At 47.8% G+C, this 15,404-nt stretch overlaps 1 protein-coding gene across 3 annotated transcripts in view; it reads right to left on the bottom strand.

Moving 5' to 3' along the window:
- GFPT1 (glutamine--fructose-6-phosphate transaminase 1) overlaps positions 1–11,911 on the bottom strand; it is a 42,797-nt gene extending 30,886 nt beyond the window's left edge. For all 3 annotated transcript variants that reach the window (XR_014176052.1, XM_081960983.1, XM_081960984.1), the window contains exons 1-3: positions 11,797–11,911; positions 1,842–1,949; positions 901–1,008 (exon numbers count right to left, since the gene is read on the bottom strand). Coding sequence is in view for 2 of the 3 variants with exons in the window: in XM_081960983.1 (XP_081817109.1) it covers positions 901–1,008; positions 1,842–1,949; positions 11,797–11,803 (223 nt within the window). In the remaining variant the exon portion in view is untranslated. The remainder of the gene's footprint in view (positions 1–900; positions 1,009–1,841; positions 1,950–11,796) is intronic.
- Between the last annotated feature and the right edge of the window lie 3,493 nt (positions 11,912–15,404).

The following is a 15,404-nucleotide window of genomic DNA, read 5'->3' as shown; positions in this document are numbered from 1 at the left end:
GTGTGTGTGTGTGTGTGTGTGTGTGTGTGTTGTAATTGTACTTATAAATAAAAAATAAATTAAAAAAAAAAGGCAACATTAAAAATAAAAATATGGTTTTCTGCCTGCATGGTCTTTGTGATAAGCCGAAGGACAGAAAGAGGGAGTAGTGACCTTCCTCCCATATTTAGTCATACCAGGGGTTGTAATATATATATTGTGTTGTATTTGTGCTGATAAATAAATAAAGGGAGACTAGTATAGATCCATTTCAAGCTATTTAGCTCTCATCGGCTACCAATACCCTTACTGGGATTCGAACCAGGGCTGTATTACATATTAGGCAGGAGTCTTAGCCACTAAGCCACAGGCTCTCCTCCTTATCAGCTGAGCCAGGGAAATAGGTATGTATTTGTGTTATGTATTTGGGCATACCAGGGGTTGTAACACAAATACATATATAGATAGATAGATGATAGATAGATAGATGAGAGAGAGAGAGAGAGAGAGAGAGAGAGAGAGAGAGAGAGAGAGAGAGAGAGAGAGAGAGAGAGAGAGAGAGAGAGGGAGAGAGAGAGAGAGAGAGGTCTCTGTGGTTGTGTGGCCCTCATGACTCAACGCCAAAGGCACACGGAGCGCTGTCCCCTTCCCACCCATGTTTTTCATTTGGACTTTTGTGTTTTAGGATAGACGCCACCAGGACTCGCCTGTTGGGATGAGCGGCTGCAGAATCAAATCAAATGGAAAAACCTGAATTAAATGCAGAGTCCGCTCCCTTCGCCCACCTGCTACGCCAGGGGCTTTTTTTAATGGAAAAGGATTTGGATTTATTAGATTTATATGCCGCCCTTCTCCCAAGGACTCAGGGTGGCGTACAGCATTAAAAAACACATAGTACAAAAGGAGGAAAAGGAGGCTTACTGTTGACTTCTTCATCCAAAGCCTTCACTTTCCCTTTCTTCTTAATGAGCGTGATCTTGCCGGCGTTGGCCTCCCAGTCTTTGTCATTCCCGCCATCGATTCCAACCCCTACAACACAGGAGGGAAGGTGAGGAAGAAGGGCAGGCAGCCCCACAGCTTCCCTGGCAGGATGAGTGGTTCCCAGGCACATAGAAGGCTAAGGAAGGGCGCTCCCCCCCCCCTCTCTCTCTCACACACACACACACTTTCTCTTTCTAACTCTTTCCCTCCCTCTCTCTCCTCTCTCCCTCTCTCTCTCACACACACACACTTTCTCTTTCCCTCCCTCCCTCATATCTCTCCCTCCCTCTCTCACACACACACTTTCTTTCTCTTTCCCTCCCTCTCTCTCATCTCTCCCTCCCTCTCTCTCACACACACACTTTCTCTTTCTCTCTTTCCCTCCCTCTCATCTCTCCCTCTCTTTCTCTCTCACACACACACTTTCTCTTTCTAACTCTCTCTTTCCCTCCCTCTCTCTCACACACATACAATATGTATTGTATGGAGTTAGATGATATGTAGCCATAACAAAATTCTTTCTAGAAAGCCAAGGTCATCCTTTGTCTCTGCACCTCTGCAACTGAATGGGTGGAAACTGCCAGCATGGCAGTGGGAGATGGGACCATGGGATGGACTTGTGGGTGTGGGGGCAGAATCTTGAACTTCCAACTGGGTGGGGAAAACCGGGAAGCCTTCAGATTCAGGTTTCCCCAGATGTGCCAACGTGGCCCCCTTAATAAATTGGAACCTTGAGCAATCCTTCGCCTTGGACTCTGATGTACTTTTGGATGCTGTTTGGAACCCTGACACACAAGTTCAGATGTGGATGCCGTTTTGGTGCATGTCCACACGAAGTAGTTCAGGATGAAAGTCATCCATCCATCATACGGAGAACTTACCTGCGGAGTCATACCCTCGATACTCCAGTCTCTGAAGCCCCTTGATTAGGGTCTCCAAGATCTCCCGTCTGGTCCGGGGAACATGGTAATTCAGGTAAGCAAAGATACCTAAAAGATGATTTAAAGTGGAAACGGCAACAACGTTAAAGTCATTCCTTGCAGTTCTAACATATTCGTAGTTAGTCTCATGGGTAGCACATTTAAACCTTAGTAGTAGTAGTAGTAGCCAAGGATCTCCAAACTTGGCAACTTTAAGACTTGTCTTCTGCCTCCCTGCCAGCCTGGAGGAATTCTCTGCTTAAACTTCCTGTATCCGTCCCTTTGTTGCAAACTCGGCTCCTACAAGTGAGGCACTAATACCACTCTATAAAGCCTTAGTAAGGCCACACCTGCATCCAGTTTTGGTCACACTGTAAAAAAGAGGTTGAGACTCTAGAAAGAGTGCCGAGAAGGGCAACCAGGATGATGAGGGGACTGGAGGCTAAAACATACAGGTTGCAGGAACTGGGCACTGCTAGTCTAGGGAAGAGAAGGACCAGGGGAGACATGAGAGCAGTCTTCCAATACTTGAGGGGCTTCCCCAGAGAGGAGGAAGCTTTTTTCCAAAGCACCCAAAGGCCAGACAAGGAATAATGGATGGAAACTGACCAAGGAGAAGTTCAACCTGGAAATAAGGAGACATTTTCTGACAGTGAGAAGAATCAACCCATGGAACAGAAGTTGCCTTCAGAAGTTGTGGGAGCTTCATCCCTGGAGGCTTTCAAGAAGAGACTGGACTGCCATCTGTCAGAAATGGTGTAGGGTCTCCTGCTTGGGAGGGGTGGGGGCTAGACTAGATGACCTACAAAATCCCTTCCAAATCTATCTATCTATCTATCATCTATCTATCTATCTATCTATCATCTATCTATCTATCTATCTATCTATCTATCTATCATCTATCTATCTATCTATCTATCATTATCTATCTATCCATCCACCCATCCATCCATCCACCCATCCTTGCCCTGCTTCATAGTCATAGCCTTCCCAACCGCAGATAAGAAAAAATAACACATATACCTGCCCATCACCCATTAGTCTTATAATTTGGATTACAGCAGGATGTACATTGTATTAATAAACAAAATTAATGCTTTCATTTAAAGTTGATGCCTGCCTGCCTTATTCTACTCCTCACGACACACCTTTTGGCACAAAGGTTAAGTATCTATCACACATTTTTAACACACCCTTTTCCAAAGATAAGGAGGAGAACTGCAATGCTGAGCCGGCTAGGTTAAAATGCATTATTGCAGGCTACCTCTGCCCACTGCCAAGAGTTCGATCCCGATTCATTTGTTCAATGAATTATTGAACAAACCAGCCCAGAGCTCTCACGTGAGATAGAGGTAGTCCTTGACTTACAACTGTTCACTTAGTGACCGTCCGAAGTTACAACAGCACTGAAAAAAAGGGACTTATGAAAAAGTGGAATCTCTTCCACCTTCGATGACACATGAAAGACGCAGAAGGTTTCCTTGACGATAGGCCAAGTTTTGGAGAAAGCCAGAGAATTAAACAATGCATTGGCATTTTTAGATTAATGAGGCCTCAGAGCAACGGGCTGATCTACCAACAGATTAGGATTAATATCAAATAGGATAAAATCATGGCAGCACAGAATTGTTGAGACATATACGAAGTTAATAAATAATTTTAGTTGGTTTCCCGGGTGATAGAATATACCTACTTCACAGAATAATAAATGCCATTGAGGCATTTTACTAGAACCAAACTGCTATTTACCAATCTGTGATATATTACGCAATTGCAAAGCTATAAAGGTCACTTTCCCATCACCTGTCTTTCTGCTACTTCCTCCTATTTTCCCATTGTCCCAGTTATCCCCCGGAACAGGTTTATATTCTAAACTTAATCCTTTGCAATATTAGTTATCTGAATTCCATCCCCTTTGGCTTTGGTGGGTGTAAATGCTTTACAAGTCACCGAAGCAGCTGACGTCTCAAGGCCAGGACACAAGTGACAGCCCTGCATTTCCTAGCAATCCAAAGTATAAACTATAATCGGTATAAAGAAAATGAGAGGTCAGCAAAACAGTGAACGATGCCAACTCTTTGTTGGGTCAGCTTAACTCATTCAAGGCACCCCACCGTGCCCAGAAGATGCAGAGGCTGCTGCCCACGGCACCAGGTCAAATGCTTTGGAGGTGCAAAGCACAGGATTTTCAGAAGGCCCAAAGAGGAAAAATTGCAGCTTGTTCACATTTTTTGTACACCTTGTAAGGCGCAGGCTTAAGCCTTTGGAAATGACCTCCTGACAAAGACCTGCCTCTCTGAAGGACGGACGGACAAACACACACACACACACGGTCCCCCAACCTCCACGGACATTCAGATCTGCAGGGAAGCATCTCTACGTAAATCTTTAGCAAAAGACAAAAGATTTATGGTACAGTCTGTAACTTAGATGTAAAATACATGAACAAGTGTACAAAAATGTAATGTTTATCAATGTTAATAAACGCATTTCTAGATTTGAAAAAAACAAAAAGATGCATAGGGAAGTCTTGTTGGAAATGTCTCTTGATGGGGGCCCAGAGGAGAGGGCCTTCTTTCCAAGATGATGAACTGCCCTCCCCCTGCAGTAGAATTATCCCTTCCCCTTTGATTACTGCCTATGTACTCCGTTAGGAGACAAAAATGACATGGCACGCAGCCAATCATTCACAGTAGTGGCCAAAATTGTGGAAACCTTTTTTTGGGGGGTGGGGGAGGGAGAGTGTATTTTTGAGGTTTGATGGCTAATAACACCACTTTATTTTTAGTAGTACCGTAAAATTATATATCAATGGGAAGGTAATTTAATCAAGAATGTAATGCAATAACTTTTATGGAGGATTTGCTCTTAGAATAGCAGTTATAAAGAAGAAACGTGAAACGCCTAGAAAAAACAAGATATACCAAAATGATCACCATAGAAAAAAACGAGATATACAAAAATTATCACCATGTCAGTTAATACTTAGTTGGGTAACCTTTAGAATGGATTATGGCCTTACAACGTCTCCCCATGGGGTGGATCCAACTCTTTTAGTTCTGCAGCTGTTATATGTGAAACCAAGACTGAATGATTGCTTCTATTAACTGGGTTTTATTGCTGGGTAGCTTCTGACCTATAACTTTTCATAGAATACAGATAATTCAACAAACTTTGTTGCATTACATTCTTGATTGTATTATCTTTCCATTGATATATAATTTTATGGTACTACTACAAAAAAAGTGGTGTTATTAGCCATCAAACCTCGAAAATACACTTTCCTCCCCCCAAAAGGTTTCCACAATTTTGGCCACTACTGTATTTACTGTTTTTAACTGTCGCTTCATCTTAGAACAGGGGCCTCCAACCTTGGCAACTTAGAATAGCTTTGCTGGCTGGGGGATTCTGGGAGTTGAAGTCCTCCAGGCTTAAAGTTGCCAAGGTTGGAGACCCCTGTCTTAGAACTAATGTTTGTATCTTAATCACTGCTAAATTGATGGACCCGGTTGAAGACATCAATGACACATTCAAGAAAGGCTCACAGGTTCAACCCTGATGAGATGGATGGCCATGCGCATCAATTAAACAAATGAAACAACGGTTGTGATTAGTTGCGAGAGATAAGAACCGCTGCACACGACTAACTCTGACATCATAGGATTTCTCCTCTGGATTTAATACTATTTCACTGCAAGGCTGGGCAGCCATGCAGACCCAAAGGGGAGGCAGCCTTGCAGAAACGCATTTCTCAATGAGTGGCAACCTTAAAATCAGTGGACTTCAACTCCCAGAATCCCACAGGGAGCACGGCTGGACTCCAGTATGCTGGCTGGGGAATTCCAGGAGTTGAAGTTCATACACAGGTAGTCCCCGACTTACGACAAGTTGTACCAGAACTTCTGTCACAGACATGAAGTGAATTGTGCCCAATTTTACAGTGGTTTTGCTGCAGTTAACTGAACCCCGGAAGTCATTCAACTAATCCAACTCCCCCCCCCCCCATTGACTCTGCATTGGTTCTGATGCCACCTTCTCCCCTCTTGGTGGTGACTGTCCACCTTTATGTCAAAGAAGAAGGAAACATCAAATGGACAACAGAGCCCTGGACTCTACATGTGGAGGACACCAAAGGGCACGAGAAGATGGCAAAAGAAAGAAAGAAAGTCCCAAATGAAGTCCACCCCACGTAGGACTGAACCAATCTTGGCAGGTTTGGGGGGGGGGGGGTGGAAGAGAGAGAGAGGCAGAGCCAGAGCTGTAGACTAAACAGGAAGTTAAAACAGCCTCCTGAATGAAAAGAATAGTTCATGGATACATCCGTGTGCTGAACAGGATTTGCGCCAACTCACCGTTTTACAGAAAGCAAACATCAAGCACCATCCTCCCAATCCTTGCTGGAATGCAGTTATGAGGCAGGAAGGAGCCCCTGGGTCAGGGATCCCCAAACCTGCCCACTTGAAGACTTGTGGACTTCAACAGCTGGGGAATTCTTGGAATTGAAGTTCAACAGTCTTAAAGTGGCCACGTTTGAAGACCTCTGATCTAAGTGGAGAGATTGCAGAGGGAGGGATTACAAGAGAGTAAATTATGCTGGCTGGGGAATTCTGGGAGTAGAAGTCCACAAGTCTTCAAGTTGCCAAGTTTGAAGACTTCTGCCCAGGAGCATTTATATGGAAGGCTGCTCTAAAACAATGCTTCAGTAAGGAACCAGAGTGAAAGAAGCGTGTGTTTAATAAACAGGCTAATAAATGTAAATAAATACTACTAATAATAATATTTATCAGAGCAGCCATTAGGATAGGCAGGATGGATGATAGAATTCTAGGACTGGAAGGAAGCTCCAAGGTCTTCTAGTCCAACCCCCCGTCAGTGGTGGGATATCACTGGTACGCCCCGGTATGGGCATACCGATGCCTGCTGGGAACACCAGGTACCGTTCCGGTACAGTGCTCCGGAGGGCCCAACCACCTTCCTTACCTGTATTTGAGCCTATCGGGGCTTACGCACACGCGCATAGAGCATATGGCACCTGCGCGATACTTCACCAAGCAGCTGGAGCATCACGGGCGGTAAGTACGCATGCGTGCACTGCACGCATGCATGTGGTAGACACCCAGCCCTGTTGCACCGTACCGGTTGTGCCGGGATCCGGAACCCACCAGTGCCCCCCCCCCCATCCAAGGCAGGAGACCTTATTTCAGGCATGGGGAACCTTTTCGGCACCAAGTGCCCAAACCGGAACGCACATGCAAGTGCATGCATGTGCGCCAACCAGCTGGTCTTCGTGCACGCTGGAGCACTGGAAGACTAGCTGGCTGGTGCGTGCATGCCTGTCTTTTGGGCAGTTTTCAGGCCGTTTTCTGGCACTCTGGTGCCCACAAAGACCAGCTGACCGGCGCGCATGTGCACCCTGGGAGGCAGAAGAGCAGCTGGCGATGGTGCGTGTGCCCAGAGAGGGCCATGGGTTCGCCCTCACAGCCTTATTCCATCCCTCCCAATCTTTTCTTGAAGACCGCCAACAATGGAGCAGCCACAACTCTGGAATGTGTTTTAAAAAACATCTTAAATTCCTAATTGCAAAGAAGAGTTCCCCATTCCTTTTTATTTTGTTGCTAAGATGAAAAATCATTGCTCCTTTAGATCTGACATCTTTCCCTTAATCGATGAGCCACTGCAGGGAATTTCTCCCAAATTCTGCCCTCTCTTATTTCACTCCCAGGAGTGTTGAATAACCACACACACACACACGCACACACACACACGCACACACACACACACACACACACAACATCTTTCATATTCTAAAAAAAGCAGCAACGTTGCTTTGACCAGCCCCATGAAGTGGCCTTGTAAGCTTTTCTTCCCAATCATTTAAACCAGCCAAGGCCATAATCTCATAAAGTGACTCTCGGCATTAGACAACGCTGCCCAGAGCAAATTCAGTGACAATATCATTGCTGGAAGTCGTAATGCAGCAGCCAGCTGGGCTTCCTGTTTAGGGGAGACAAAGCCCACAAGCCAGCTCTATTCTGACAGTAGCAGCAGGACTTAAAATGTTAATTATTTATCTAAAACGTTTATGCAGCCACCCGGCTTATACTGGACTCAGCAAAATTCATCCTGCCCCTGCCCCAAGAGAAGCAAAATAATAGCAACGAAAATAAATCCACACGGTTTTTTTTTTTAATACCTCACCATGGTGCTGCTTTCGGCCTAGCCCAAAATATCCAAATTGCTTTAATCTTAGTCAAATCTATTTAAAAGGCTGCGCTGGGAGAGAAAAGTACAGGCTACAATCCCTGACAATGAATTTGAAGGCACAATGAGAGTCTACTCATAGCAAATTATTTATAGCCTCAACTGCCTATTTTCTATTGTTAGCCTCCTCACTAGAGTTGCCCTGGGAAATCACAGTCTAATTCAACCCCCCTCTCTCTCACACACACACACACACACAAACAATTCGAAAAGCACAATTAAAGCCAGAAGCTGGTTTTGGCTTAGCCTCCAGTCCTTCCGTCATGGAGGTACGGGTGGGAGAAGGGGGGCTGCCATCTTAGGGACTCAGCATACCTGGCTTAGCGACGTGTAAAGCAGCCATTGGAAGGCAATTCATTTAACAAGTGTAGAAAGTTACGAGGCCGAAAAGGTGACTTACAACAGGTCCTCACTCTTAACAATTGTGGCAGCATCCAGAAGGTCACACTATCCAGGTTGCACTATCCTGGCAACCAGCATCCCTTCCCAATGATGGCGCAGCATCCCTGGGATTGCCACGGCAACCTCCCCGGCCACTCACCCAACGACCGTGTGGCAACCTTGGCAAAAAAGGCTCGTGAAATTCACTTAACAATGGCTTACTGGGCAAAGGAAATCCTGGTCCCAACTGCCGTCGTCAATTGAGGACTCCTTGGAGTGAGCAGGACCACAAAGGTTTCACACTTACGACGGTTCAAGCATCCCCGTGGCCACGTGATCAAAATTCAGCCGCTTGGCGACAGGCTCGTATTTATGATGGCTGCCGTATCCCTGGGCGTCTCGCAATCTCCTTCTGTGACCAGCAAAGTTAGTGAGGAAGGCAAGGTTCACTTAACGACCATGTGACTAACGATTGATTTGCTGTGGCAAGAAAGGTCATAAAATGGGGCAAGACTCACTAAACTCTCTTGCTCAGCAAATTTGGGGATCCATTGTGGTCATAAGTTGAGGACTGCCCTATATATATTGTACAGTTCAAGAGGGAGAGAGAGAGGAGAGAGAGAGAGAGAGAGAGAGAGAGAGAGCATCCCTAAAATCCTGATGCTCCCCCTGGGACATATAAGTCGGACTTGACTCAAAAAGTGAAGGAAGCCTAGGCGGCCATTAATTTGGTTTAAAGCAGGTTCAAATTGCCCCCTGTAGGGTGGGGGTCCAATGTTGGGAACCACTGCACGAGACCAGTGGTGGGTTCCGGATCCCATCGCAACCGGTCAGCTGCGACAGGGCCAGATGTCCAACAGGTGCCCGTGTGCTGTGCACGCATGCTTGGCGGAGCGTTGCATAGGTGCCGTACGCTGCATGCGCAAATGGGCTGGCGGGGTCAAATACAGGTAAGGAGGGCAGGCAGGGGGGTGGGCCCTCCGAAGGGGAGGAGCTGGAGTGGGACACATGCATGAAGGCCGTGCAGCTATTGGTTCGTGCGGCGGAGGGGCGGGGCTGTGGTGAAGCCCACCCATGTCTGGTTGGCTCTGGAGACATGGCAGCGCCTGAGGGGGGAGAGGCGGGGAGAAAGAGTGCCTCCCTGGGTGGGTGTAGTCTACCTCGCAGCTGGGAAGCCTGGAACGCACTGCTTCTTCCCGATCGGGGGATTCCCCGGCTTCACACCTCCGAAGCACCGTACTGGCCATAACCCACCACTGGACTAGACCCATGATGGTGAACCTATGGCATATGTGCCTTTGGACCCGTTTTTCGCCCTCGCCAGGCTCCTGAGGCTTTTTAGGAGCCTGGGGAGGGCAAAAGTGGCCTCTCCATCTCACCCCAGAGCCCTCCGGAGGCTTCCCTGAACACCCTGGAGGGCAAAAAATGGCTCTACAGGCAACCTGGATGTCCGGTCCCGAACCTCTGGTTTGCGCGCTGGGTTGTTTTTCATCTGGAGGGCAAAAAGCAGCCAAAAATAAAGGGCGAAGTCAGCTGCCAGTACGCGCATGGGTTCTCCTGCTTCCGCAGGGGGCTGGACTAGAAGACCTCCAAGGTCCCTTCCAGCTCATTCTATTCTATTTTCTATTCAGGTGATCACCTTTTGCAACCTTCTGACCAGCAGCCAATGGGGAAGCTGAATCCACTTATCAATCCTGCTCTTAGGTGTACTGATTCACTTAAGAACTACAAGGAGAAAGGTCATAAAATGAGTGCAAAACTCACTTAACGTCTCCCTTGGCAATGGAAATGTTGAGTTGGATTGTGGTCAGAAGCGAATGACTCTCTGTAATGGTTGTTCCATTTAGGTGTCGCCTGTCTCTGTGGGGTCTACAATTGTTGGTCTCTGCAGCGTCTGTTAAATTAGTTTCATGTGAAAGTATTCCCACTGTTAATTATTTAGAGATATTATTTCAATTGTTCCCATTGAAGTTCCTTTTATCCTGCACTTGCCCTGCCTAGAGTTTCTCTCTCTCTCAGTATCACACCTGGCTTGGGAAGAAGACACAATACTCCATTAGGGGCTTTTCAGAATCCACTCGGCCAAGCGAAAGCGAAAGAGAAGGGACATCCATCCTGGTTTGTTACCCTTTCCCTGGGCTCAAGGTCCCGTTTCCTCCACTTATCCTACCTCACCAATGGCCTCAAAACACACAAGGGGGTGTTCCTCGCACAAAGTACACCTCCAGAAGGTGCAACATGCTGAGACAACGGGCAGCTTCCCACAACACAACGGTCCACTTCCAACTCTTGCTGACCCAACCCCACGCAAGGGTTGTGTGAACCCAGTCAAGGAGGACTTCAGAGAGCAGATGGGAAGGCTCTTTTCCCAATTCCAGTTTCCCCCCCCCCCCATGCACACACACACACCTGCAGCCCAGCCACTCAAGCCTCCTTCCACACCTGCCCTGGTCTCCAACAGGGAGCCCGGGGGCGCCAGCTTCCCTGTCCCTTTGCTAACCCTGCAGCCGCCGCTGGGCTCCACATCCAAGCCAGGAAAACTCCCTAAAATCAGCCCAGGGGAAGAGGAGGGGGAAAGGGGGCTGGGGGGGGGGGGGCTGAAGCAGGTTCTCCCCCTGCCTCGCCTGGTGGGGGGGGGGGTTGTCTCCCTTTTTCAAGCACAGCCAAGGGGGGGAGATGAGAAAGGAGAGATATAGATATAGATATAGACAGGATCTAGGGTATTTAATGCATGCAGGTTCCGTTCCCCTGAGCGACACATCCCAGGTGAAGGGTCCCGGGGATCCCCTGCAAAGGCCCCGCCGACGAGCCTCCCCTTCGCTCAGCAGGGAGGGCAAACCCGGGTCCTCCTTTCCGAGCATCCAGACGTGCATTGGGAAACCCCCGGGTCAGGGCCCCCAAGGCTTCGGAAGGGCCGCCGCTCTGCTAAAGCGGGAGAACCTCCGCCGCCGTCCGGGTCGGAGCCAACCCGCCAGGGCCACCAAGGGGACCCCTAGAGATCATCGGGCCCTCCCGCCTGTCTGAGCCCAGACACGCGTGTCGGACGGTTCCCACGTTCCAGAACACCCTTTCCGCCGAGAACAGTAGTGTGTGTGGACGTTCCCCGGGTTGAGTTCCCACGACCTTCCAGCCCTCTATGTCACCCGGAGTGGCAGCATTCTGCACATGCCCCGGAGCCAGGGCGCGCTGGGCCCAAGGGGGTCCCCCCGCGGGGACCGACCCTCCCCGCCGTCCGTTTGGCGGAGGGCACTCTGCACATGCTCGGGAGACTCACCGCACATGATGCCTCCGATGCTACTGCCGCGTCTGCTGCTGCCAGGCGGAGGGTCTGCGGCTGCCGGGCGGAGCAGGAGCGGAGCGCATGCGTGAAGACCTCGCCGCTACTGGCTCGCGCGGCGGAGGGGCGGGGCCGCGGCTAAGGCCCGCCCACGGCTGGTTGCCTCTGGGGACGTGGCAGCGCCGAAGGGAGGGGGGAGAGAGAGAGAGCCTCCCTGGGCGGGCGCAGTCTACCTCTCAGCCGGGAAGCCCGGCGCGCACGGCTTCTCCCCGGTCAAGGGCTCCCCGGCTTCACGCCACGCGGCAGCTTGGAAGAAAGGATGACCAGGGAGAGGAGGGTTGGGAGGCCACGGGGTAATCCCAAGGGGGGGGTGAGAGAGAGAGACCGGGGAAAAGGCCGTCCGTCTCGCTCCTGCAACCCCCGGAGTCACCTTGGGCTCCTCGGGATACTTAAAGACGGCTATTTTATTTATTTTATTTATTTTAAAATAAAAACTTTTTTATTGAACACCCATTAAAACATTGGAGCCAGTGTAACCGTCCTGGCAATGTCTTTGCCATCCATACTAGAATATAAAGTTAAATATTATAACCACCCTGCTTATTTACAATTGGTCTATTCAGTATTTACAAGTATAAGGATATTGTATTTCCGCTTTGTTCTTGTCTTATGCATTTTCACTGTTATGATTTCAGACATAATTAAAATCTCCCTTCTGTAGATCTGAGTCGGTGCTTTTTCCTTCCAACCATCCACAAAAGGGAAATTCCACAAGAACCGGAAGTGATTAGGAAAATTCTGATTTGTGCTGAAATGGATAAATTGACGTGGGAATTGAAGAACAAAGACGAACCAGAATATTATAAGATCTGCAATAAATTTATTTTGAGGAGGGGGTGCGAGGATGCGATGAAAGGGGGGAGGCTGGGCTCCCCTATCCGAGGTTTGGGCAGAAAGAACACACACACACACACACAGCCGCTCTCCGGCTGGACTTCAATTGCTCGGCTGAGCTGTGCATTATGGAACCGCCGTTTTCATCAGACATTCCTGGGCCCAGGGTTTAAGGATGATGGCTTCTTGTTCCACAACTTGCCTGGAGAAATCCTGGGCGCTCCATCACTGGAGGTTTTTAAGAAGAGACTGGGGAGCCAGTCTCTGAAATGGTATAGGGTTCTCCTGGGGCTGGACTAGAAGACCTCCAGGATCCCTTCCAGCTTCTATTCTATTCCTATTCCCATACCCATCACAAAATATATGTAAGACCAAGATCCCATTCCTTCCCATTTCTCAAGTCTTCTGAGAACAAGAGAAATATAGACTTCAATGGATAATCAGAACTACAGAAGAAACAATGGCTGCCAACCTGCCTTCCATCGAGGACCTGTATACTGCACGAGTCAAAAAGAGGGCTGGGAAAATATCTACAGATCCCTCAAGTCCTGGACACAAATTGTTTCAACTAATACCTCCAAAACAACGCTGTAGGGCACTGCACACCAGAACAACTGGACACAAGGACAGCTTTTCCCCGAACGCCATCACTCTGCTAAACAACTAATTCCCACAACGTCAAACTATTTACTAAGACTGTGTTACTATTATTCTTCTCTTCCTTCGTAGTACCTATCTCTCCACTCTTATGACTATTAACCATGTTGCTTGTATCTTTCAATTTATATTTTTATTTGTTTCCTAATATGATCTGATAGCTTATTAGTAACCTTGACTATCACTAAGTGTTGTATCTTTTTATACCTGATGAATTTATTTTGTTCTCCTTATGTACACGGAGAGCATCTGCACCAAAGACAAATTCCTTGTGTGTCCAATCACACTTGGCCAATAAAGAATTCTACTCTATTCTATTTTGCCCCTCTGCCCCCACTTAAAAAAAGCCACAAACACAACTGGTTGTGCCGGTCCTTTAAAGGCTGATCCGGGAGGGCGTGTGCTGGGCAGCTGTCTGATGCGGATGGTAGCTGACTCAACCGGAACAATCCAAACAGAAGCGGACAGGAGAGCAAACACTTTGATGGGGGGTCAAGTTCCCCGCACAGGAGGAAGTGTTTGGTGACCTGGAGGCAAGTGCCTGGGGGAGGCAGCAGCTAGAAAAGGAGGACAAGGTTGCTGGCAATTGTTGAATGCAACAACTCTAGGTAAAGGTAAAGGCTCCCCTCGCACATCTGTGCTAGTCGTTCCCGACTCTAGGGGGCGGTGCTCATCTGTTTCAAAGCCGAAGAGCCAGCGCTGTCCAAAGACATCTCCGTGGTCATTGCGGCAGGATCTCACCTGCTATCTTCAAGAAGCCCATGCTTGAAGATGGCAGGTGAGATCCTGCCGAAACGTTGCAAAGACAATCTCAACCTTACACGGGAAAAGACCCGAATACAACAAAACCAGCATACCTACATCCGTGAAAATCTACGAAAACAAATGTGTGTGTGTGTGTGTGTGTGTGTTGTATTTGTACTGATAAATAACACACACACATATATATAATGTTATATATGTATTTGTGTTACAACCCCTGGTATGCCTAAATATGGGAGGAAGGTCACTACTCCCTCTTTCTGTCCTTCGGCTCATCACAGAAGACCATGCAGGCAGAAAACCATATTTTTATTTTTAATGTTGCCTTTTTATATTTGTGTGTATTTGTACTGATAAATAAATAAAGGGAGACTAGTCTAGATCTATTTCAAGCTATTTAGCTCTCATCAGCTAGCCATACCCTTACTGGGATTTGAACCTGGGCTGTATTACATATTAGGCAGGAGTCTTAGCCACTAAGCCACAGGCTCTCCTCCTTATCAGCTGAGCCAGGGAAATAGGTATGTATTTGTGTTACAACCCCTGGTATGCCTAAATATGGGAGGAAGGTCACTACTCCCTCTTTCTATCCTTCGGCTCATCACAGAAGACCATGCAGGCAGAAAACCATATTTTTATTTTTAATGTTGCCTTTTTATATTTGTATATTTTTCTCATCAGCTAGTCATACCCTTGCTGGGATTCGAACTTGGGCTGTTTTTACATATTAGATGTATTAACCTCTCCTCCCTTATCAGCTGAGCCAAGAGAATGATTAAGTGTTTTTTTCAACTGCCTGGGATTCATATCAGTTCTGAATGGACTCTCCAAGATCAGCTTCTTGGTTTCTCTGTCATCTTCCCTGGTCTGATACTGGCTCAACCTTGTGAGCTCTTCTACCCACCTTTGCCCCAAAGCCCACAAGCAGACCCTGCCCAGGTATGAAGCCAGCAGAGCCTGGTGACCGAGGGCCCATGGCAGGAAGGGTGAAGCTCTCACCTGTGTCCCCAAGTGCTTTTTTTTCAAGAGGCAGCTGGACTTCCTGGTTTTTCTTCAGACGTTTTGCTTCTCACCTGGAGAAGCTTCTTCAGCTCAAGAGTTCTGTCTTCAAAGAAAAACCAGGAAGTCCAGCTGCCTCTTGAAAAAAAAAAAGGCACCTTTTGGGCCAAGCGTGACCTGAATGACTGGAATCAGGGGTGCATTCTGGGAGTTGAAGTCCACAAGTCTAAAAGTTCCCAGGTTTGGACACTCCTGACTGAGATGCTCCCAAAATTCTTATCCTACATCAAAGG

Source organism: Natrix helvetica (genome assembly GCF_964273705.1).
Source record: "Natrix helvetica genome assembly, chromosome: 8".
In the NCBI taxonomy this organism is placed as follows: Eukaryota; Metazoa; Chordata; class Lepidosauria; order Squamata; family Natricidae; genus Natrix; species Natrix helvetica.
The sequence above is the reverse complement of the archived record's forward strand: the minus strand, read 5'-3'. Positions and strand labels throughout refer to the sequence as shown.